This window comes from Alosa alosa, chromosome 9 (genome assembly GCF_017589495.1).
Source record: "Alosa alosa isolate M-15738 ecotype Scorff River chromosome 9, AALO_Geno_1.1, whole genome shotgun sequence".
Lineage (NCBI taxonomy): Eukaryota > Metazoa > Chordata > Actinopteri > Clupeiformes > Clupeidae > Alosa > Alosa alosa.
The window spans coordinates 30258042-30283041 of record NC_063197.1 but is presented as its reverse complement, the minus strand read 5'-3'; the positions used below and the strand labels follow the sequence as shown (position 1 = coordinate 30283041).

At 44.1% G+C, this 25000-nt stretch overlaps 2 protein-coding genes across 4 annotated transcripts in view; both read left to right on the top strand.

Annotated features, from left to right (window-relative positions):
- The window catches only part of LOC125300780 (rho GTPase-activating protein 29-like), a 25602-nt gene extending 17837 nt beyond the window's left edge, over positions 1 to 7765 (top strand). Inside the window, exons 17-21 of the mRNA XM_048252910.1 lie at positions 1866 to 2003; positions 2195 to 2418; positions 4202 to 4454; positions 5965 to 6043; positions 6252 to 7765. Coding sequence (XP_048108867.1) covers positions 1866 to 2003; positions 2195 to 2418; positions 4202 to 4454; positions 5965 to 6043; positions 6252 to 7252 — 1695 coding nt within the window. The 3' untranslated portion in view covers positions 7253 to 7765. The remainder of the gene's footprint in view (positions 1 to 1865; positions 2004 to 2194; positions 2419 to 4201; positions 4455 to 5964; positions 6044 to 6251) is intronic.
- Positions 7766 to 8167: 402 nt separating this feature from the next.
- Positions 8168 to 25000, top strand: part of LOC125300309 (retinal-specific phospholipid-transporting ATPase ABCA4-like) — a 50764-nt gene continuing 33931 nt past the window's right edge. Inside the window, exons 1-13 of one of the 3 annotated variants that reach the window (XM_048252083.1) lie at positions 8168 to 8268; positions 8675 to 8794; positions 9296 to 9389; positions 10184 to 10325; positions 11034 to 11173; positions 12520 to 12647; positions 14466 to 14663; positions 16651 to 16740; positions 18586 to 18826; positions 20439 to 20578; positions 21390 to 21506; positions 22798 to 22995; positions 23458 to 23663. In XM_048252083.1, the coding sequence (XP_048108040.1) occupies positions 8729 to 8794; positions 9296 to 9389; positions 10184 to 10325; positions 11034 to 11173; positions 12520 to 12647; positions 14466 to 14663; positions 16651 to 16740; positions 18586 to 18826; positions 20439 to 20578; positions 21390 to 21506; positions 22798 to 22995; positions 23458 to 23663 (1760 nt within the window). In that variant the 5' untranslated portion in view covers positions 8168 to 8268; positions 8675 to 8728. Of the gene's footprint in view, positions 8269 to 8674; positions 8795 to 9295; positions 9390 to 10183; positions 10326 to 11033; positions 11174 to 12519; positions 12648 to 14465; positions 14664 to 16299; positions 16524 to 16650; positions 16741 to 18585; positions 18827 to 20438; positions 20579 to 21389; positions 21507 to 22797; positions 22996 to 23457; positions 23664 to 25000 lie in introns of those variants that run through there. The other 2 variants (XM_048252084.1, XM_048252085.1) reach the window with 2 other exon arrangements.

The following is a 25000-nucleotide window of genomic DNA, read 5'->3' as shown; positions in this document are numbered from 1 at the left end:
CCCTGATCCACATGTTTATCAGGCAGCAAATGTTGGTTACAACAACAACAACTTTTTGTATATACTAGTGCAGTGCCCATTCAAACATGCTATTCCTGTAGCCCAATTACATGCCTGCAGGTAGGCTTGCTTTAAAAATAGGATGATGGGGGGGAAAAACATAATTCCAGGTAATCATTCAATAATGAATAGGCCTACAGATAATATAATAATATAATAAATGTGAAGTGAGCAGAATTTAAGCATGGCTGCATGTGACATTTTTTACACATCAAAATGACATAATCCTAACAGCTGTTTTGAGTAAGGTTATATGCTTAGCCTATTGAATAAACTTGACGATAGAGAAAACAAACCATTTTGTGGAATGATGCATCATATGAAATTTGCAACGGTGTGACTCAAAAACAGTCTCTGGTGGCCTATAAGTGACATTACACTGTCTGCCACTCGTTGCTTGTCGCTGGTTATGCTTTGCATGTGTGGCATTCTGAGACGTTCTTTAATTCGGGACCATTATCGGAGTTCACTCGCTTAAGTTTTTACCATACTGTAGACTGTAAAAAAATAGGTTTTTACCCGTGTAACTTACACTGATCCAGTTCTGCCAAAGACCTGCTTCCATCCTCACTGCAGTACAGTGCTGTGTGGGAGGGGGAGTGGCTAGCGGCGAAAGCCAATGTGCTTCTTTGACCGATATATTTAACGATATCTTTTGCATTTCTTATTCAAACAATGTCACATTTGGCACTGCACTTACTCATGCCTGTAGCAAGACACCTGCCAAGTTTGAAATTAGTCTGACAAACAGTCAGCGAGATATGTGTGCCACAGACATCCGGACACACAGACACACAGACGCTTCTTGCTTTATAGATAGATATTTATACTGTATATGGCTTTATCAAGGCACCCAACGCAGTTTACAGTGAAGGGGGAACATCACTAACCACCACCAATGTGTAGCTCCCACCTGGGTGATGAGGACATCACTAACCACCACCAATGTGTAGCACCCACCTGGGTGATGAGAACATCACTAACCATCACCAATGTGTACAGTAGCACCCACCTAGGTGATGCACGGAAACCATTATGCACCAGAATGCTCACCACACACCAGCTTGACATGGAGAGTGAGGGAATGAATGAATTGACCAATTGATGATTAGGAGGTCAGACTGAATGAGCCAGGTTGGGAATGTAGCCAGGACACAAGAAGAACCCCCTGCTCCCTACTTCCCGCTGTTTAGTGAGGGGTCATTTGTGCTGTTTTGGGACTGTGTTGTAGTGTGAATGAATAGCGATCCCTTACAAAAAATTAAATGTTTGCGGGACAAATGAAACTGAAACAGATGAGTTCACTAGAAAATATTGCCAAAAGTTTGTCCATGTTGGCCACTAGAGGCAGACTTCCTCTAGCGGCGAATTTGCACATTACTTTACTGCAACATTGCCAAAAAGTTAACCGCAACTGTTTTCCAGAAACCTACTTTGCATGTGAAAATATGACCTTGCCGCAAATTTGCAGTAACTGTTTGCCAGAAACCTGAAATTTCTGTAAGGGGATGTGCTGTAGTCTGTGTTTGGGTAGTGTTGTGTGTTACAGACAAAACTGCATTGTTGTACTGTTGTACTGTGTGTCATGTTCGGCTTGAGTCCCACGTTTTGTGATGAAGGTTGACATATGGTACTACTGCTGGTTTCTATTGAATATGTACTGATAAAACTTGTGGCTGGTTTCCCGGACATTGGCGCTCCTGGCTCAATCTGTGTCCAAGAAACAGGCTCTTTATGTGTTTGTATACGGAGCTGGTCTGTATACTAACAGACTAACAGCTATGCTATGCTCTCTCTGTGTGTAGGGTATTTATCGTGTAAATGGAGCCAAGTCGCGTGTGGAGAAACTGTGCCAGGCCTTCGAGAACGGCAAAGAGCTGGTGGAATTGTCCGACCACTCCCCTCACGACATCAGCAATGTGCTCAAACTCTACCTGCGACAGGTAAACAAAGACAATATGGTCTCCGCCAACACCTAAAGCATGCACTTTGTCCACAAATCAATATCTCCAGCAACTAAGGCATGCACTCTTTGCAGACATGCCAAAAGGCATGTAAATGAAATGCTGAAGGTCATATTGTGGTTTGGCCATTCCCCCTGTTTATTGATCATCACTCCCATATCCATCTGCAGCTGCCAGAGCCTCTCATACAATACCGCTTCTATAACGATGTGATTGGGATCGCCAAGGAGACTCAGAAGATCGTAATGTTGGAGGCGGCCGCTGAGCAAGACTCCTCGGGCCAGTCGCTGACCACGGAGGTGGAGTGTGTCGTCCTCAAGTTGAGGGACCTGCTCCGGCACCTTCCGTCCGCCAACTACAAAACACTACACTTCCTGTTGGCCCACCTGTATAGGTACATGTACACACACACACACACACACACACACACACACACACACACACATACATACATACACACACACACACACACACACACACACACATACAGCCAGACTGTGCATACAGCCAGACTGTGCATACACTCTACTCGACTAAGTTAGGAATGACACTGCAAAGGATAACAATAATACTACTAGCAGTGAAGATTACACAAGTTGAAGCGCTAGTCTAGGTGGTGGAATGAGATTGTGGTAGAAGAAAAATGAGGGAAGAAGGGAAGTGCATGTGTGTTGAGACTCCAGCGGTCGCCTTTCTCACAGATGCAGCCGTCTCGTGTCTGAAAGAACAGAACAGAAGCTGAGCACATATACACTCGACACACACACTCAGATAGACATGCACTCAACACACACACACACACACACTCAGATAGACATGCACATATACACTCAACACACACACTCAGATAGACATGCACATATACACTCAACACACACACTCAGATAGACATGCACATATACACTCAACACACACACACTCAGATAGACATGCACTCAACACATACACACTCAGATAGACATGCACATATACACTCCACACACACGCTCAGATAGACATGCACATATACACTCAACACACACACGCTCAGATAGACATGCACATGTACACTCAACACACACACGCTCAGACAGACATGCACACATACACTCAACACACACACACTCAGACAGACATGCACATATACACTCAACACACACACGCTCAGACAGACATGCACACATACACTCAACACACACACACTCAGACAGACATGCACATATACACTCAACACACACACACTCAGATAGACATGCACTCAACACACACACACTCAGATAGACATGCACATATACACTCAACACACACACTCAGATAGACATGCACATATACAACACAACACACACTCAGATAGACATGCACATATACACTCAACACACACACACTCAGATAGACATGCACTCAACACACACACACACTCAGATAGACATGCACATATACACTCAACACACACGCTCAGATAGACATGCACATATACACTCAACACACACACGCTCAGATAGACATGCACATATACACTCAACACACACACGCTCAGACAGACATGCACACATACACACACACACTCAGATAGACATGCACACATACACTCAACACACATTCAGATAGACATGCACATATCAACACTCTACTCCAGATAGACATGCACATATACACTCAACACACACACGCTCAGATAGACATGCACATATACACTCAACACACACACGCTCAGACAGACATGCACACATACACACACACACTCAGATAGACATGCACACATACACTCAACACACATTCAGATAGACATGCACACATACACTCAACACACACTCAGATAGACATGCACACATACACTCAACACACACTCAGATAGACATGCACACATACACTCAACACACACTCAGATAGACATGCACATATACACTCAACACACACACACTCAGATAGACATGCACACATACACTCAACACACTGAATACATGACTCAAATCTTCAGTCTTCTGACCCATTATAGCAGTAAGTCTGCGTGTGTGTGTGTGTTTTGAGTGCCCCCACACTCTTTTTCATGATTTCATTCATCACTCAAGCTTCTTCCTGTAATGTGATTGGCCCAGGGTGTTGGAGGACTAACACTCAAGCTTCTTCCTGTAATGTGATTGGCCCAGGGTGTCGGAGGACTAACACTCAAGCTTCTTCCTGTAATCTGATTGGCCCAGGGTGTCGGAGCAGGAGGAAGAGAACAAGATGAGCGCCAGTAACCTTGGCATCATCTTCGGGCCCACGCTGGTGCGCGCTCGGCAGACGGGTGCCGAGGTGTCGCTCTCGTCGCTGGTGGACTACCCGTACCAGGCGCTGGCCGTGGAGCTGCTCATCCGCTACCACCAGTCCATCCTGCCGCTGCCCCTCACCTCCCCGCCACCGCAACAGGGCTTCCGCAGGAACTCCCACTCGCTGCTGGACATGAAAGAGGTCAGGGGTCACCACCACTGATGCTTAAGCTGTTGAGGAGTGAATTATTTTCCTGGGTCCTTCTAGAATTCTACGCAAACGATCTATAGTTTCAGTGTTCTTTATACAGTCTATGGGGGAAATCTCTGAGGCTAATTGTCGCATCATAGTGCGGAACTCTAGGTTTGCGAACATTCTAATCACATATTTGTGACGTACTCCACAGGTTAAAGGTTGTATCAGCGATTGCGGGTGACGTCACTTCTGTTCTGTGGTGTTTGGAGCAAGATCCCAAACAAACCGAGCTAGCTCGCCCCTCCACTCCGTGTTTCGTGCATCATGAAAAAAACTATCATGAACGAGTGCAAAACTCCACAACACCCACCCCCTGTCTGTGATTGGTTAGAATACTATTTTGGTTTTGAGTTCTTGGTAGCACCAATTGTTTTTGTGTACAGATCTCGGAGCCTAGGCTGCCTACAGAGACTCATTTTTTTTGATGGCCTGCTTATGGGGCGGGCAGCTAGTGGATCATGAGGAAAGATTAGATGAATGTGATCATTTATGTTTGGGCCTGCAATCGCTGATACAGCCTTTAAGCTGATGACACAGGGAGCAACTTTTTGAGCAGTGTTGCTGGGGAGTGTTCCTCGTTATTATTGGGCAACAATTTATTTGATGGAGAATCCTCAGTTGGCAAATCGTCATGATCATCCAATCAGAATAAATGGAACTAGTTATGTGGTCGCCCAGCAACATTGCTTAAAAAGTTGCCCCATGCATCATCACCACCTTTACAAAATTTTAATTGTAAAATGTTTTTGTCACATGTGGATTTGAAGAATCTTAGTTATTAGTTTATCTATTAACTACTTTATCTGTGTATGTTTGTTTGTTTGTACTGTTGCTCATGCATACATACATACAGTAGTTAAGCCTCAAACAACCAGCCAAGAGGCAGTGTTAAAGGGACACCAGGCAAGCTTGATGCTTTTTCTCTACGAAACTCCCCCTCGCTCGGTCTGAAGCTCTTTTCCTTTTCTTTGCATCTTCCGTCAAGGGTTGTCGCTGCTTCTTCGCCGGCTCTGCCATTATACACACGTTTGCAACAATCGCTAGCGTTTCGTTAGCCTGCCTCTGTGCTGTGGATGCAGGATGTAAACTGATCCTGCTTCGGTCGGCGGGTAGGATACACTGAACTTGCAAGCGGGATATTCTTCCTACAGGCAGTAGGGGCGGGCTAGAGAGTCTTCATTCACCCCGTAATGAGTCATTTAACCATATACCGACTTACGAAGATGAGTAATTAACATGAAAACGTTGCCTGGTGTCCCTTTAATGTAGTTCTGATATAATTTCAATATTTGACATGTCGGCCATCAGCATATATGTGAACAGGACTACACTTACTGCTCATAGTGGCTGCACCCAGAGTGTGGCAGGCAGCCAGTGCGGAGTTTTTGGTTGAATGTGAGAAATGTTATGTTGGTGCTGTACTGGCTTGTTTATGTGCGGTGTTTGTGTTTTTAAGGCACACCCCAGCAGGGGGCAGCACCGCTACTCGTGTTTCCCAGAGATGCACCTCTCAGATGGGCTTCAGGAGGGCACCGGTGAGTCCTGCCAAAGCAAACACATTTTCTTTACGGCTATCATTGTTTACCTGAAGTGTACCATGACATTATATTTTAGTTTGAAGTGTGTAATTCATATTGTATAGTTGCTCCTGACTCAACTGTCATTGTCTCTCTCTCTCTCTCTCTCTCTCTCTCTCTCTCTCTCTCTCTCTCTCTCTCTCTCTCTCTGCTTTACTGAGCCCAGGCAGGTTAGATGTTGAAGGTCAGAGGTCGATCAGATCAAACCGAAGCCCTGAACTGCGGCGACTCGCACTGCAACAGCGCTTGCCATCCCGTCCCATGAGCATGCCCGTGAGTGTGCCAGTGCCCTTGCCCGTGCCCACGCCAGCGTGCGAGACGGTCAGTCTGCCCGTGAAGAGCCAGCCACAGCCTGCCGTCCCCACAGCTCCTTACGCAGACGTGAACACCAATGCGCACGAAGACTCACTACGAGACGCCGATAGCTCTGCCGCTATTGGCATAGATGATACGCTAACCGAGCCACGCGCAAGAGGAGAGGACCTGAGTGTGGCAGCGCACGGAGAGCCAGGCGTAGGACCGGACATGCTGCCGGATGGAGCAACAGCAGCGGCGGTCACAGACGCGAGCGGCTCAGCCAGTCCAGGCTCAGATGTTCCAGACTCGGCCACAAAAACTGCAGAAGCGAACGCGAGTCCGACCGCAGGCGTGCCGAGGCCGCAAGTCCACGGCACGGTGCTGGACACTCAGGCTCTGCGTCGGACGTGGGAGAAAGAGTACCGCCCCCCGCTTCTCACTCCCCGCACCGCCATGATCCTCGCCAACCTCCCCCGTCCGTCTGCTGACGCCGCCCCCATCCTCACCTCCAGCATCAGCACCATCACCACTAGCAACACCAGCACCACCAGCAGTGGCGTGTCCAGCATCAGCACCATCACCACCAGCACCGGCGTGTCCAGCATCAGCACCATCTTCCCCCGTAACCCCTACTCTGTGAGTGTGGGCCGCACGGGCCCACCAGTGGCCTTCCGGGCTCCACGGACACTGCACCCTCCACCCGGAACTTTCTACCAGCCCCCGCAGTCTCCGAGTCCCACAACGGCAGACACTCCACCCGCTCTCTCGCCCACAACTCCATCCACCCCGTCGCCCACCAGTGCCTCCACCAGACAACGGCTCAGGAGCAGCCTGCAAGAGCTGGAACCCCGGGAGGCCCACTTTGTCTGAATACAAAGACTGTGTGTGTGTGTGTGTGTGTCAGAAAGTGTGAGAGAGAGAGATAAAGAGTGGCGTATTGGCATGTTTATCAGTTTATAAGACGACAATGCAAGTGTGCCAGTTTAAACCCTTGCCATACTTCTGCAGCTCTCATCTGGGTCTAACCTGTGGGGTTACTGTTGTTCTCCCCTCAAGCCACTTTGTTTTAGTCGTGTTCTCATGTGATGTCATAGTTCTTCTGCCATGTTCCGACAAGGTTCCTCTCACAGGGTTTCTCACATGTTTTTGTTTTTTCATCAATTATACTGTATACCAAGGAGTTCAGGTTTATTTTATTAATCTAAAACCAATGTTATTTTATTATATATCATTAAAACACGTACTGTTTTCTCAGAGTAAACTACATTCCGATGATAGGCAATACAACTGCATTAATGTGATAAAATGTAGCTTTATATTTGTTATTTTTCTATGAATTGTGAATTTCATGTACCATGAATTAATACATGATGTTACAACTGGCTTGGCCTCTCATTCTTTTAAAACCATGTGTCAACATTAAGAGTGAATATAACATCATGTGAACGTGCTGGTCACAGAAGCGGCCCCAGTATACGTACTCATCCTCTTCAGATTAGCGTCTTTACTTGGTGTCCCAGCCCGTTTATCTCAACCTTAATCTGAGTTGTCATCTGCCCCGTGTCTCGCACCTAGTGAAGGCACAGAGCCGAAAGGTGAGACTCGGTAACACTTTACCCAAAATTTCTGCAACTAAACGTGAAGATACTATGTAAAGCAAGCAGAAGAGTTACTACTATAATAGTTCTGGAAGCGTATATTATTTCTCTGTAGTTTTCCCAATTTGACCATGTTGATCTGGAGATTACAGCAATCTGATTAGTGGTTTCACCTGCGCGCTACACTGCGCGAGTTTGTGGATCTACCATTTGTTCGCAGTTATTCTCCTCTTCATTCTCGTATATACTCCGTAAATGTTGAATAACCCGGACTTCTTTTATTCTGAGGTAAGTGGATACATTAGGTTTTAGCCTTGCTGTTCCGTTATCCTACTTTAGACAACCTGAAGGGGGAGGGTATATGCAACGTGAGTTTAGACCTGTAGTGGTGAATAGCCAACGTCTAATTATGTGCGCTTGTCATTGAAATTTGAACACTATTAAAGCATATGTTTATTTAATAATTTAGTAGGTCGATATATTAATTATAGTGCATGTTAGCGTATAAAACGTGGACTAAGATTCTGTCTTACTTTGTGGCTTAATAATAAACCATACAACAACATATACAGTAGGCCTAAAAGTTATGTTTCAATTGAGTAGTATGGTAGCGTTGTCCTTTTAATCAGTCTTTTCAACGAAGCCCCGCATTATGAGGAAACTTTTTTGACATCAGTACTCTGACATCCTACAGGTCCCTCCCCACGCTAAAGGCCCCAGAAGGGGTTGAAGCTGCGCAGGCGCAGCCATGACTGTCGGCAGCCAGATACGCCTTTTGCTATGGAAGAACTGGACACTCCGGAAACGTCAAAAGGCCAGTGATCCAATGCGCATTTACAGCCTCGGGGTCTCTTGCACAGTGAATAGATGGTTGCTTCAGTGAAGTAATCCTCATAAAATAAACTGTTTAAGAACAATGTGTATTGATTTGTAGACCTAAATTAGCTATGAAGTTATATAAAATTTTCATGGTCAATGGGTAACTTTATACATTCATTAGAATTTCTTCATGTTGGACACGTGAAGGCAAATCCAGCATTTTAAAAAATGTGTCCATTATTTACTGTCTATACACGCTATAATATACTGCCATTGTGCAATCACACTGTCAGTCAACACTTAATTCCACCTGCTCTCCTCACTATTCGTTTCTGGAGGTTTGCGTTTAGACCTAAGAAGGTTTTAGGCCATTTTACAGACTTCTGTATCACCCTTTATCTGTTTTAATGTCATCATTGGTGAAAACATAGTATTCAGCTTATGTGCATTAACAACATTGAATGTGGATTGTAATAGGGCTTGTTCGTGTTCACAGATCCGCTTTGTGGTGGAGATCCTATGGCCAGTTATTTTGTTCATTGGTCTGGTTTGGCTGAGGAAAGCAAACCCCTTGTACCGCCAACATGAATGTAAGTCATTAAAATAGTTTTTAACAGACTGTTTTTCACCACACATTTTAGATATTTTGTACCACCAACATGAATGTCAGTCGTTAAAATAGTTTTTAACAGACTGTTTTTCACCACACATTTTAGATATATTGTACTGCCAGCATGAATGTAAGTCAGTGATGATTAAATTGGCCTATTTGACCAACAGCGACAGTGTAAAAGCTTTTTCTATTAATAATCATGCATGCCTACATCTCTACTCTGCTTAAGCAGTTCTATTGCAAGATTGTCATCTAAAGTAGGCTGACTGACAGCAGACAGATTCTCAATTGATAATTGGTCTGGAGATTGGTTCATTTCCTATTTCCATTGGGATGTAACCAGTGGTGAAATTAAACTTACATCTTTCCAAGAAACAAGAAGTAGGCTAAAGCAAACACATCTTTCCTGTAAACAAAGGCTTTACTTGCAGTTGTTTACTCAAGTTTTCAGTTCTCTCCAAAAAGGAGCTTGTGGTATTCCAAGCTAATAGAGCTATTCCCCAACAGATCAGCATCCAGCTTGGTCCTGCATTTTGTCAGCTAAAACAGCATGTAACTTGGGTGTCACAATTGACCGACTACATTTCTCTGAGCTTGTAGTCTTAGTCACAAATGAGAGATCAGACCTTATTTAACACAGTGCTCCAGTGAGAGAATTGGCAGACGGATCTGTGGAACAAATTAAAATGTGCTCACAGGTTTGTTTGGGTTCACGCAGGCCACATCTAAAGTCTGTAATCCCCATTTCCTTGTTTTGTGCGATCATCGCAGGTCATTTTCCAAGCAAGGCCATGCCCTCCACTGGAATCCTGCCGTGGATTCAGGGCATTTTTTGCAATGCAGACAACCCATGCTTCCGACACACTACACGTGGAGAAACTCCTGGTGTGGTGTCTAACTACAACAACTCTGTGTAAGTCTTTCACATAAACCACCATTGGAGTCACAGAAATAAAGTATAGCGACACTTGTAACTGTACAGTGTTTCTAATGTTTGCTTCACACACACACACACACACACACACACACACACACACACACACATACACATTTATAGGCACGTCTCCTCTGTGTTCTCTTCAGTGTCATGGTTTTATATCATTCAGGGTTCCTTTGCAATCAGTGAACGTTTGTGAATTTAAATAAAACACGTCAAGACCTTGAATGTTGTTGAAATGAATGTTGTTGGACATATTAGAGATATATTTGGATCATTAAAGGTGCTTGCATTTATGTATTTTTTGTGATGGAACAAGCAATAGACCACATAGTTAGCCAAAACAACCTTGATCTGTGTCTTATGCCTTGTTGAGTCCTTGAAGAGTTTGAAGGAACCAGGCCTGAAAAATTCTTGAAAACGGCTTTAAGTTTGGTGTTTAAGAAGATTTCTCTACAATGGAGATCAGACATCTTTACCTGCTTCTACATTGCTTACTTGTGCAATATTCAGAACAGCAAGGCTTGTTTTTGCAGTAGGCTTATGTTTTTTTTGTTTTGTTTAGTTTTTTGAAGCATATAGGGCTCAAAATGGCCTTCTCATTGGTTTCGATAAACTGTTGTCCTATGGTCTTTATATTTTTACCTGTTCTATGTTCCATGTTCCATGTTCCGTTCCCTTCAGGCTGGCTCGGTTCTACGCCGACTCACAAAAGCTGCTCCTGAATGACCCAGAGTTCCAACAGCTGGGCCAACTGTGGGGAGAGCTGTCTGCCATGAGTGACTTCATGGACACACTGCGCAGCCATCCAGAGCGTGTGGCAGGTAAACACACACACACACACACGCAAGTTGTATGCACATTATCATCAATAGGCTACAGATACATTTTTTGACACATTCATACACCATAGCTTAAGTTGTTATAAAGCAACACCAATGAGTTTTTGTACCTTAAAATCATATTTCCAAAATCGTTTCAGTGGTTCAGCAACTCGTAACAGGGTGAACGACACTTCTGCATTCGCTTCGCGGCCCTCTATCGGCTATAACTGCACTATGTACATTTGCCAGATCGGGTAGCGGATCTGTAGTTTGAAGGAATGAGAGATAAGAAACTACAAATTGACTTGCTTCTGATGTCGCAATACATCATACTTTCATAAAATCATGCAACATATATTCTACCTTGTCTGTGGAAATCGTTATTTGCAAAGCCGGTGCTGGATAAACAAATAGCGTGCGTGCGACAGAGGGAAAGTTCTTTGGTGTTGCTATAACACATCTCTGTGTCCAGATAGGGACCACACAAGTTTGTCTTGTTTCCTTTTTAAATTTGTTGCACAAAATGTGTTGAAAATAGCACAACTTGCGTTGAATCAACACAACTTGCGTTGTCTTTTTAACACATCTCTGTGTCCAGATAGGGACAACACATTCCTTTTAAGAGTACATCAACATTCTAGGAACCATTTAATACCACTCGTATTGTCATAAACATTGGACAATAACCTCCACCATCATCAAACATGTTCTGAATGCCTTTTTAAAAAAATCTGATACCGCATGGCGCAGTCCACTTTACCATGATCACAGAATTAATAGTTTACCCACCTCTGATTTTACCACTACACCTCTGACTGTAAAGGAAGGTTTAAATGCAGTTTTTTTACTCAATTTCAATGTAAATGCACATATTTTCCATTTAATACCGATGCCAGCAGTGCAGTCATGTGTTGTGATTAGTTCCTGGGTTTATGGTGATTTGGAAATGTGCTTGAATAAAAAGGTTTGCCAGAGTAAATTCAAATGTGCTCTAAGATTCGTCTCGTCCCCAGTCTAGGTTTTGACTGTGGGTCAGTCCAGACACTGAGCAAACTGAGGATACCGTAACTTAGCTAATTTTCTTTTCAAACGTCTTCAAAAAGAATAGTTTTTTCATTATTTTTGTCTATAGCATCAAGCATTTTGATCAGCCACTTTTTGTACTATGGACCCTTTCAACAAGGTAAACAAAAACAATGCTTGAACGTTCTATTTGGGCCCCAATCTACTTCCTCTGCATTAAGATAACATATGGAATGTTAAAACGGACGGGCCAACTATGATGCTGATAATGGAACTCTCTTGAAAGGGTCCATAACTAAACATTTCCTGTATCTCTTCTTTAGGCCGCGGGCTGAAGATTGAGGATATCCTGAAGGACGATGAAACCCTCACGTCTTTTCTTCTGCGAGATGCTGGACTCTCTGACTCAGTCGTGAACCAGCTGATCAACGCCCTAGTCAAAGTGGAACAGGTAGGGAAGGGAAACTCATCTGATGTATTTGTAAAACTGGTACCCATGTTGCCGTGGAGCAGACTATTGCTGGTGTTGCGAGGCGGGGACGGCCACCGCTGATAACAGTTGGGTGGCTCGTCCAGGATGGACTTGTGTGTTGTGTGTCTTGGTTTGTTTGCTAGAGCTGGTGTATAGCAGGTTGTGAGCTGCAGAAGGCCCTAAGTGCAGTGAACCCCATAGACAGTCAAGAACGGTGGACGTCCTGCCCCGTAACAGTGGTTTGCTGTGGTGTTTGGTAAAATAGAATAGAACAGTGAAGATGTGAAGATTTTAGAATCTAGCTCATCCAGGGTGGAGCTCCAGATGTACTCTGATGATTATATAAGGTGTATAAGGAAAAATGCTGGGTCCTTAATGCCTGACTGATTCAGAGACCAGATCTATTGATAGGGCAGATAACTATTAGTCTGGCTAACGCCAAACCTCATCTCATTGAGATGGGGTCTGGGAACTACATGTAGATTTTCTCATATTTGAAACATGGTTTACGAATGCCCAGAGCTGTTTATTGGGCGCTACGAATGTCTATCATATGCGTCTATACATGGCTTATAACCGCTTCGGTGTGTCGTCATCGTCTTGCTGTCCCCCCTCCGTTCTGTGATTGGTTCCTTCGTTGAGGTGAAAACGAAGTCCATGAAATCCAGGCTGCCTAGCAGCGTGAATAAAATTGCGCGCATAAGGCTGCATGGGAAAACCCAGGCTAGATAACTATAACGCTTTTCATGATAGCTTTGTATACTGTACAACAGAAAGCCAGCAGGAGTCAGTTCTGGCTTGAGTTTCACACAGTCTTTAACCTCTGCTCTTAATAACTCACGTTGTTGGAGAATACTGAAGCTGGCTAAGCAGCCGTCTGGCTCATCTGTTGAGTTTGGCATAAAGGAACACATTATAATGATAGATAGATAGACAGACAGACAGACAGACAGACAGACAGTGTGTATGGTGTTCCCTAATCAGAACTGTCTTTATGTAAATGCATGAAATTTTAATGTTATTATATATAAATAGTGGCAGTTATATTTACTGTCATTCCAAATTATTATTAGAAAAATCTGTCATATATGGTGGTGATTAGAAGTGGGTTAGTGCTTTATTCTTGCACGTTCATAGAGACAGTGATGTGGTTGTTTAGCATAGATAGACCATCAGACAATTAGCTGTTTATCCATTGACACCTGTAATGTGAATGCAGTATCATCACAGACAGGCATTTTTTTTATCCTGTGGAAGGAGACAATCTAACATGATTGTTTTAAATTTGGTATGTTATTTTCTAAACTGACATCACATATTTTCTCTAGTGATGAAATAGTATGCCTAACACATGTATCTCACAGGTGTGGAAGGAGTCATTTATACATGTAGCTGGTCCCATCCAAACATGTGATTGGTTAAGTTATGACATACAGTCTTTAATGTACTGAAAGACCTGTTATGTCCTCTGGTTTGGTTTGTGATGGGGTAGTTTGCGTATGGCGTGCCGGACCTGACTCTGGTTTGGTTTGTGATGGGGTAGTTGCATTATGGCGTGCGGACCTGACTCTGGTTTGGTTTGTGATGGGGTAGTTTGCGTATGGCGTGCCGGACCTGACTCTGGTTTGGTTTGTGATGGGGTAGTTTGCGTATGGCGTGCCGGACCTGACTCTGGTTTGGTTTGTGATGGGGTAGTTTGCGTATGGCGTGCCGGACCTGACTCTGGTTTGGTTTGTGATGGGGTAGTTTGCGTATGGCGTGCCGGACCTGACTCTGGTTTGGTTTGTGATGGGGTAGTTTGCGTATGGCGTGCCGGACCTGACTCTGAAGCAGATCGCCTGCAGCCAGGAGCTGTTGGAGCGCTTCATCATCTTCCCGAGCCGCCGCGGTCTCTACGGTGTCCGCAACGCCATGTGTGCCCTCTCACAGGCCCGCTTGCAGAAGATCGAGGACTCCCTCTACGCCAACGTGGACTTCTTCAAGATCTTTCGTTTGGTGAGTGTTGTTGGTTGCTTGGCTACACTTTTATGTCTTTCCATCTTTCTGTTTAGTTTCTCGATTGTCTCTCTGGGATAATGGCTATTTTTGAACATCATTTTGAAACAAAAACAAATTTACCAACAGAGCAACTTGTATGTCCCAGACTCATAGTAGTCAGTAGGGGGTCATCCCTTGTTCCCCAGGTCCTATGTTCCCCGCTCGGGGTTGGATTAGGGTTAGGGTTAGGGTTTTATTTTAAAAAGGGTCCTATGTTCCCTGGTCCCATACAAAGCGGGGAACATAGGACCCGGGGAACATAGGTACACTCCCGTCAGTAGGAGGGGATGAGAAGAATGATTTCATTTTCATGGTTTCATTTAACGCAATAGAAAGACACAATCAGCTATACTGTTTGATTATGGGTCATTTTATACTGTATGGAATATATGTTCTTGTAGTGATCAAATTGTGTGTTTCAAGGTAAGGTTCTTTGTATTCTTACAGTGCTTCAATAAAGTAGAAAGGCATTGTATAAGGATTCTTTCTAAGTATAAGTATAAGTATAAGAGTATATATATATGAACCACACTCAGCACACAGTTAACACACAGTGAGGTAAAGCACACACTAATCCCGGCAGAGTGAGCTGCCTGCAACAACAGCGGTGCTCGGGGAACAGTGAGGGGTTAGTGCCTTGCTCAAGGCCACTTCAGCCGTTCCTACTGGTTGGGGTTCGAACCGGCAACCCTCCGGTTACAAGTCCGAAGCGCTAACCAGTAGGCCACGGCTACCCCATTCTGACCAGCCATTGTATAAGGATTCTGACCAGCCATTGTATAAGGATTCTAACCAGCCATTGTATAAGGATTCTGACCAGCCATTGCATAAGGATTCTGACCAACCATTGTATAAGGATACTGAGCAGGATATCCTAGTGGCTGAGGAAAGGAAATCCATATGAAAAATCCTGTAGCACACAGGTGACTCTTCAGAGGCAAGTGTACCAGAGAGGACAGGGGGCAATAGTGGTGACCAGAGAGGACAGGGGGCAATAGTGGTGACCAGAGAGGACAGGGGGCAATAGTGGTGACCTTTCTGTGAACTTGAGGAATGTATTTTCAGCATGCACTTGTTGGCACATGCTTCTAAAATTGATTGACACCTGAGTTTGATGAAAATAGCTATTTTTACTTTCTGCAAGCTGACGTAAAGATTTCTAGAAACCCTCTTGGCCCTTATCACCAGTTGGTGAACTCTCACAGAAGCAGAGCCTCCAGACTTCTGTCTGTTTGTTTATGTTTTTATTTGCAGTTCTCTTGCTAAATGCTAGCTCTGTATTCTACCTCTGTCGACTCCCATCAACTCTTTATACGTCTGTGTAAGACACTCGGTGGGGGCAAAAGCCTCTGGTGGTGCCTGAGGCAGTAGGTAAACAGGTCTCACAGTTAGTTCATGTTAGGCAAGACAGCTGAGCTGATGTCATCTCTGCTCTAATTTCACTAACAGGCTTAGGCAGGCCGGGCAGGCCACTCCCCGTCCCCACCCCCACCCCAACCCCCGCCCTGTGGCGCTGGTCTGCCCACTCTGCGCTGCGGTGGGTATAAATAGCCCTCACATGCCCTCCTGAGCCCCGAGGCTGAGGCCTAGCGGCTCCTCCTTAGCTCACATTTAGCATACCTGCCTCTAGTTAATGTGCGGTGGCACTGGCGGGTTACCTTAAGTTCACCCATGCTTGGACAAATCCTTTGAAGTGTCAGCAAATGGCCCATTGGCTGGAAAACCAAGCTGTTTCTGACTTTATGCTAAAAATGCTGATGTCAAATGAGCAGAAGACCTCTGTCATGACTCTAATGTAACTTTATTAATAAAAGCAAAGTTGAGTATTGTGTGAATTAATTATTCAACTATTCAATGCCCACTGATCTCTCTCTCTCTCTCTCTCTCTCTCTCTCTCTCTCTCTCTTTCATTCATCCCTCTGGTTTCTCATTGCCATACTCTCAGCTTCCAACTGTCCTGGACGATGGCACCACTGGGCTGGACATGGCTCACTGGGGTGTTGTGCTGTCCTCCGTATCCGACAAGGTTCAAGAGGTAAGGATGACGTCAGAGAACCTACTCATTCCCTTTTTTTCTTTCTTTTTACTAAATTTTGGGACCAAATTTCTATCTCTATTTCAGTCAGTATGATTCTGTTGCCTGTGTCTATAGCAATACTTCCGTTTGTAGCATAGGTAGTGCATTTACATTTGAGCCCTTAATTTAATTTCAATTATAGACAGAGTGCAAAGTTAAGCAATGAGGAAACATTAACTAAAGGTAATCTAATTTAATTTCTTAATTTCATATTATGAACAGTGTCCAAGGTCGGTGCGGTTCAAACCACCCTGTGAAAATGTAAAAATACACTCACAGTGCATAACCAACCTGCTGTAGACAATGTATTAGCATGTTAGTGAGCCTCTTAGAAATTAGAATTAGCTTAATATTCGACTAAAATGTATCGGTGCTGCTTTAACACTTTAAAAACATTGGGTGGACAGAAGGCAGGGTGCACACGTGTCAGCGAGGTAGTACTGGCTGGGTTCCTTGGAGATTCATTGGACACCACCACCCGTTGGACAATTCCCAAATTTACTGGTTGTATTTTCATCCCTGGGATTACAACTGGGTCACCTGATGGATTTAGTTGGCAGGTCCGGTTTTGATCAACAGATGTGGAGCAGTTAGGGGATAAGATCCACAGCTTGGTTTGATCTACAGATCAACAGATCAGCAGTCTGACATTTGCAGTTTAAACATAGCGATGTCAGAGATGGCGCAGGAAGTCGCGTTTGTTTATGTTTATGTTTATATTTGGTTACACTTTACTTGACAGTATCGACATAAGATTGACATGACACTGTCATGAACATGTCATAAACAAGTCATAAACGTTTATGACATAATGCTTCTGTTATTAACTGTCATTCTGTTTTTGTCATAACAAATTAGGATTAGGGTTAGGGTTAGGGTTAGGGTTCATGTGTCATGACAGTGTCATGTCACTCTTATGTCGATACTGTCAAGTAAAGTGTTACCTTATATTTAAATTTATTGACAGACACTTCTTTTCCAAAACAACATACATTATATTTTGACCAAACGAAACACACCACAGAGGTATTTGACCCTTCCCTTCAGTATTTGTTTTTGTTAGAGGGACAGGCTGCCCCTACTTTGTTTGTTTGCAGTTTTCTGAGCCTGGGCTGCCTCCATAGAGTTTTTTACAGTGTACTCACAGAATGGGCAGCTAGTCGTAAGTAGATGATTGCTGAATTGCTTAAACATAATCCACATAGTAAAGACTCAACCAAAAGAGACAGATATATTATCTGTCTGTTTACTCCAACATACCATAATTTCCCAACTATACATTACACTGTGGCTTATACATTGATTCTGCACTTGCATAAAATACTGCCCTGCGGCTTATACACAATGCGGTTAATACACAGGAAATTACTGTATCATATCTCTCAATCATTCAATATCTCTTTCTTCATCTGCTATTACTGTATCTCACTCTCCTTTCCAATCTCTCTGTATCATTTTTTCTCTCTATCACTTCCTCCCCCTCTCAACTCTCTAGTACTGATACAGTTATATTATGGTCTGTCATTGAAAGTAATAGCTAATAAATTAAACAAATTTACCCAAATTAATTTTCAAATATATTCATGACCTTCGCTGTTTATTTTTACATTTGATCAAAAGATAACCAATAAAGCCTTTTTTCTCAATCAAATGTTGGTAGTTTGTAGTCTTCTCTGGCATGTTGTATGGCAAGACATGGACACTGAACATCAAGTGTTTTTTATGTTGTTTATTAATGCATGAAACACTTCTGAGCTGGGATATATCAGAACTTTTGTAACAAGTTCAAATCCCTTCTTGCAGCTGGCTCAGAGAAGTAGTTCCCAGGACCTCCTGAAGGTGCTGTCCCCGCTCTTCCAGTCGGAGGGTCCGGCCTCCTTCGGCCAACTGATGCGGATCGTGTCGGACCTGTTCTGCGGATACCCTGAGGGAGCAGGCAGCCGCGTAATGTCTTTCAACTGGTACGAGGACAACAACTACAAGGTCTTCCTGGGCGTCAACAACTCCAGGAGTCACGACAACTATGTCTACGATGACAGCTCCAGTGAGTCACTGTACATTCTTCTAGAACATTATCTCCACCACAGTCTTTCTCTGTCAGTCTTCTAGAACATTATCTCCACCACAGTCTTTCTGTCTCTTTCTCTCAGGGACTGTTTCTCAGTCTTTCTTTACTCCTACAGTATATCATGTGCTATCCCACCATCCACGGGTGTCCCTGTCCCCTTTTTAACTGTGGAGAGTCAGAGTCATTGTGTGCACACACACACACATTCACTAACAGCAGAAAGTAATTAAAAGTATATCATATAAAAAAACACAACTAAGCAATAAGGACAGTAGAAGATAAATATATACTAAATACTAAATATACTAAAATACAAATTATACTAAATAACACTTAATCTAATCAATTCTAAAAAAAACAGTATCCACATAGTGGGTGATTTCTTGTAGAGTGCGTCAGTGTTGGCTGACCAGTCCAGTTTATTGTCCAGGTGGAGACCCAGGTACTTGTAGGTGCTTACCACCTCGACATTGACCCCATCAATGGAGACTGTTAGCAGGGTGGGCTTAGACCTGCGGAAATCCACCACCATCTCCTTGGTCTTTGAAGTGTTGAGTTGGAGATGATTGAGTTTGCACCATTGCACAAAGTCCTCTACCAGTTGGGCCAGGTACAGGACAAAGTACACTACCATCATTTCCCAACTATTATCCGCGACTTATACATTCATTTCGCAAAATTTCTTCAGCTACGAGGTTAATACACGGGGGCAGTTAATATGGTATTAAAATGGCTTTGTTTATTTTAACTTGCATAAAACACTGTCCTGCAGCTTATACACAATGCGGCTAATACACAGGAAATTACTGAAAAAGGTAAAAGCGAAAGATAATGTCCACACACACGAGTAGCTCCAAGAGTTCCATTAAAAGAAAAAAAAAAAAAACGTTTCAACCCAACAGGGTCTTCTTCAGGCAAAATGGATGTTCAAGACCCTGTTGGGTTGAAACGTTTTGCTTTTTTCTTTTAAATAAATTCTGGGAGCGTTCTCTCTTGCTTTTACCAGCTATAGCTTTACCCTCCAGCTTCAGTGTGTGAGTGTAAAATGACACTACCATTACCATTTCTTTTGCTGGATACAGAATTGATTATCACTTCACAATACATTGCACAGCAATGAGATCTCTGGCATCTGATTGTATGTTGAGACCTAAATTGGAAGTCAATTAAATGCACAAGTCTTCAATTTCAAACTGCCGTGGAATGGATTTAAGATTAACTTAACTTCACGATCTTCATGTTTGTGAAAAATCACCACGAATGTTGACTGTCCTCAAGACACTAACCCTGTATTAAGACCAGCACAATCAGTAACTCCATGTTTATCAGTTATGTGTCCAGCCTCTGCCCCAGCCTTATTAGATTAGGTATTTATTGGGTTTGCGTGTATAGGTCTCATTTCCTGTCATTACTTAACCTTCTCCATTCTGAGGTTATCTCATATATAAATACAGAATATAATCCACTATTACTAATGCAAACCCTCAGTGTCTCTGGATCACCATCTCATTAAATCTCTCTAATCCATTATCTCTCTCTCTCTCTCTCTCTCTCTTCTCTCTCTCTCTCTCTCTCTCTCGTTTCGTAGCTCCCTTCTGCAACAGTCTGATGCAGACCCTGGAGTCTAACCCCATCACTAAGATTGTGTGGAGTTCAGCCAAGCCGCTGCTGATGGGAAAGATTCTCTATGCCCCGGACTCTCCTGCTGTGCGCAGGATCCTGAAGAGTGTGAGATACACACACACACACACACACACACACACACACACCCACACACACACAAATACACACACACACACACACACGCACACGCACACGCACACGCGCACGCGCACACACGCACACAGACGCACCCACACCCACACACACACACACACACAAACACACACACACACACACACACCCACACATACACACACACACCCACACACACACACACACACACACGCAAGTGCCGTTCATACCAAGAACGAAAACTATAAAGATAACGGCAAAAAGTATGGTTCTAGTCGATATAACTGACGACCTCAACACATAAACAATAACGATAATAACATGAAGAACGATTTTGAGAACGACAAAAAGCTTACAGCCAATCACAATCCATTAACTTTTAGACATCACATTCATCAACACAAGGAGAGACTTTCCTTATCGTTGGTCAGTGTGGACACTAAAGACGTTAGTTATTGTTATTGTTATAGTTACCGTTCTTGGTTTGGACGGCCCTTTACGCTCTGATATATAGATGTGCAGATTGTGCACACATGCACATGGGTATTTATGTTTTGATGTACTGAGATGTACATGTGGTACTGTCGTTTTTTCACACATTTCACATAATAGCCTTAATTGTGTGTGTGTGTGTGTGTATGTGTGTGTGTCTGTGTGTACATGTGTATGTGATCCTGTGTATCTGTGTGTGCGTGCGTGTGTGCGTGTGTGTGCGTGCACGTGTGTGTGTCTGTGTGTGTGTGCGTGTGTGTGCGCGTGCGTGTATGTGTGTGTGCGTGCGTGCGTGCGTGCGTGCGCTCCACAGGCCAATACAACCTTTGAGGAACTGGAACGGCTGATGATCATGGGCCGGGCTTGGGAGGAAGTAGGGCCGCAACTATGGAACTTCTTCCAGGACAGCGTCCAGATGAACATGATCCGTGTACGTTTCCCCATCACCACCGACCCAAAAGCATGTACTGTAGGATGCCGACCCAAACATACGCTCTCATACCCAGTACACTTATCAACAAATGTTGCGGCACTGTAGGCTTTCATCGTTTTTTTTTTTTTGCACCAGGGGCTAAATGTTGAATGCAACATTCCCTATTTTTCATAACTGGCACATTTTTCTAACATCACATCTGATTGCAAAACAAAAGTAAACGCAGACGCACACCATCACCACGGCAACACACAACAGAATGAAGGACACTGGTAGAACTTTGACTTGCTATCCAGTCAGAGTATGCAACGTCTGCACTGTTTCAATTTGTCAGATGTACGCAACATGCTCTGCAACACTTTAGCAGACGTGTCATATTTATTTTAGAGCAACCTTTGTCGCCTGGACTATAAATTGCCTTGTACACACACACACACACACAGAGACACACACCTACTCATACACAGACAAACACACACACACACATACACACATACTCATACTCATACACAGACAAACATAAACAAGTATGTCCTCACCTGCTGTCCTCACCTGCTGTCCTCACCTGCTGTCCTCACGGCCTTCCTTTCTCCTTTCCCACTTGTTCCATTTGTTAGTGTTCCGCTTGTTAGTGTTCAGCTTGTTAGTGTTCCGCTTGTTAGTGTTATGCTTGTTAGTGTTCCGCTTGTTAGTGTTCCGCTTGTTAGTGTTCAGCTTGTTAGTGTTCCGCTTGTTAGTGTTATGCTTGTTAGTGTTCCACTTGTTAGTGTTCCACTTGTTAGTGTTATGCTTGTTATTGTTCCACTTATTAGTGTTATACTTGTCTCTTAAGTAAGTATAAGTAAGTATATATACTCTTTTGATCCCGTGAGGGTCTCTGCATTTATCCCAATCCATGAATTAGTAAAACACACTCAGCACACAGTGAACACAGTGAGGTGAATCACACACTAATCCCGACGCAGTGAGCTGCCTGCTACAGCGGCGCTCGGGGAGCAGTGAGGGGTTAGGTGCCTTGCTCAAGGGCACTTCAGCCGTTCCTACTGGTCGGGGTTCGAACCGACAACCCTCCGGTTATAAGTCCGAAGCGCTAACCAGTAGGCCACGGCTGCCCCCCCCTGTTCCATTTGTTAGTGTTCCACTTGTTAGTGTTATGCTTGTTAGTGTTCCACTTGTTAGTGTTATGCTTGTTAGTGTTATGCTTGTCTCTTGTTCCACTTGTTAGTGTTCCACTTGTTAGTGTTATGCTTGTCTCTGTTGATGTTGGTCTTACATGTTTCACCCTCAGGACACTCTCAGAAACCCCACAGTCATGGACTTCCTGGACCGTCGCCTGGCGGAGACGGAGCTGACCACTCGACACATCCTCAACTTCCTGTTCAATGGTCCAGAGTATAAGCGTGAGGCTGGAATGCCCAGTGTGGACTGGAGGAGCGTTTTCAACCTGGCGGATCAGTTCGTACGCACCTTCAACCAGTACGCTCAGGTGAGAGGCACACACACACACACACACGCAAATACACACACACACACACACACACACACACACACACACAAATACACACACACACACGCGCAAATACACACACAATAACCTATTTTAAATGTGCTTGTGTCTTATGATTACCAAAGTACACACACACAACACAACAAACACACACCCTCAACACAAACATACACACACAAGCTTACACACATAAACACACACACCCTCAACACAAACATACACACACAAGCTTACACACATAGACACACACACACACACACACACACACACACACACACACACACACACACACTCACACACACACTCACATACACACACCCTCAACACAAACATACACACAAGCTTACACACATAAACACACACACACACACACACACACACACACACACACACACACACACACAGAAGCAATAATTATCAGTAAATCCTCCCTCTCTTCAGTGCATAAAACTGGACAAGTTTGAGGGCCTAGAGGATGAGGAGGAGGTGGCCCACAAAGCCCTCTACCTGCTGGAGGAGAACAAGTTCTGGGCCGGCCTCGTCTTCCTGGACATGTACCCCTGGACCGACGCACTGCCTCCCCATATCCGCTTCAAGATCCGCATGGACATCGACGCCGTGGAGCGGACCAACAAGATCAAGGACAGGTAACCAGCTAACTCAGGGGTTCCCAACTTTTTTGGCAGGTGACCCTATTTTGATGTCGCAAAACGACCCCAATCATTCACAACATCTTTGTTGTAACATCCAGTCGAGACCAGTACTTTGATTTTCCCTAGCAAGCTAATTTGTTTGGCTAACATTGCACATCTGGATGTTTTGCTACTTTGTTTGGAAGTTGATCAAGCATGATTACGTCAATCATCTCATGCGGGCTGTCTAAGTTTATTTTTACGTAGCCAGATTGTAATGAAGGATCCAATTAGTTACTTAACTTGGATATAATGGGGTTTTTAATATTTTTTATTTCATGTAATGTACTGGTCAGTTACCCAGTATCTCAGGCAACCACATTTGAATTTAAGGTGACCCCACTTGGGGTCCCTAACCCCAAGGTTAGGAAACGATGAGCTAACTAGTGATGGTAGCAAGCTAAAAGCTAACTAGGGTAACCAACTACATTTTGGTCTTCCATCGTCACTCCACTCCAGCCTTACAGCTAGTGATGGGCAAATGAAGCTTTGGTGAACCACTGCAGTGTGAAGCTAGCGACAATAGCTGGAAAAAAAAGATGGCCGCCACACTATCATTTTTCAACATAAAAGTCCTTAAGTAAACCAGTATTTTTGGTTACATATACTGGTTTGGGTAAGGACTTTTATGTTGAAAAATCTACATATGGTGGCCATATTGGATTTTCTTTCATTAGTGTCGCTAGCTTCACACTGCTGTCTTTCAGTGGTTCACCAAAGCTTAATTTGCCCATCACTACTTACAGCCCATTGTCGCCTCGTGCTGGGCCTCCCCAGGGATGGATTACTGCATGGGCCTACCGGGCCCAGGCCCAGGGCCCAAGGGGTCAGGGGGCCCTGAAGCCCAAGCCTTTACATGGAATCATTGCGTCAATATCAACAAATCAGAATGCACCAGAATACAGGAAATCACATCAAACAATTTAAAAAAAATTCTGGGGGAGGACCCCCAAACCCCCCTCCCACATATACAACAATAAGTGTGGGGCCCTTAAAGGGACACCAGGCAAGCCTGATGCTTTTTCTCTACGAAACTCCCCCTCGCTCTTTTCCTTTTCTTTGTGTCTTCCGTCAAGGGTTTTCGCTGCTTCTTCGCCGGCTCTGCCATTATACACACGTTTGCAACAATCTCTAGCGTTTTGTTAGCCTGCCTCTGTGCTGTAAACTGATCCTGCTTCGGTCGGCAGGTAGGATATACCGAACTTGCAAGTGGGATATTTTTCCTACAGGCAGTAGGGGCGGGCGAGAGAGCCTTCATTCGCCCCGTAATGAGTCATTTAACCATATACCGA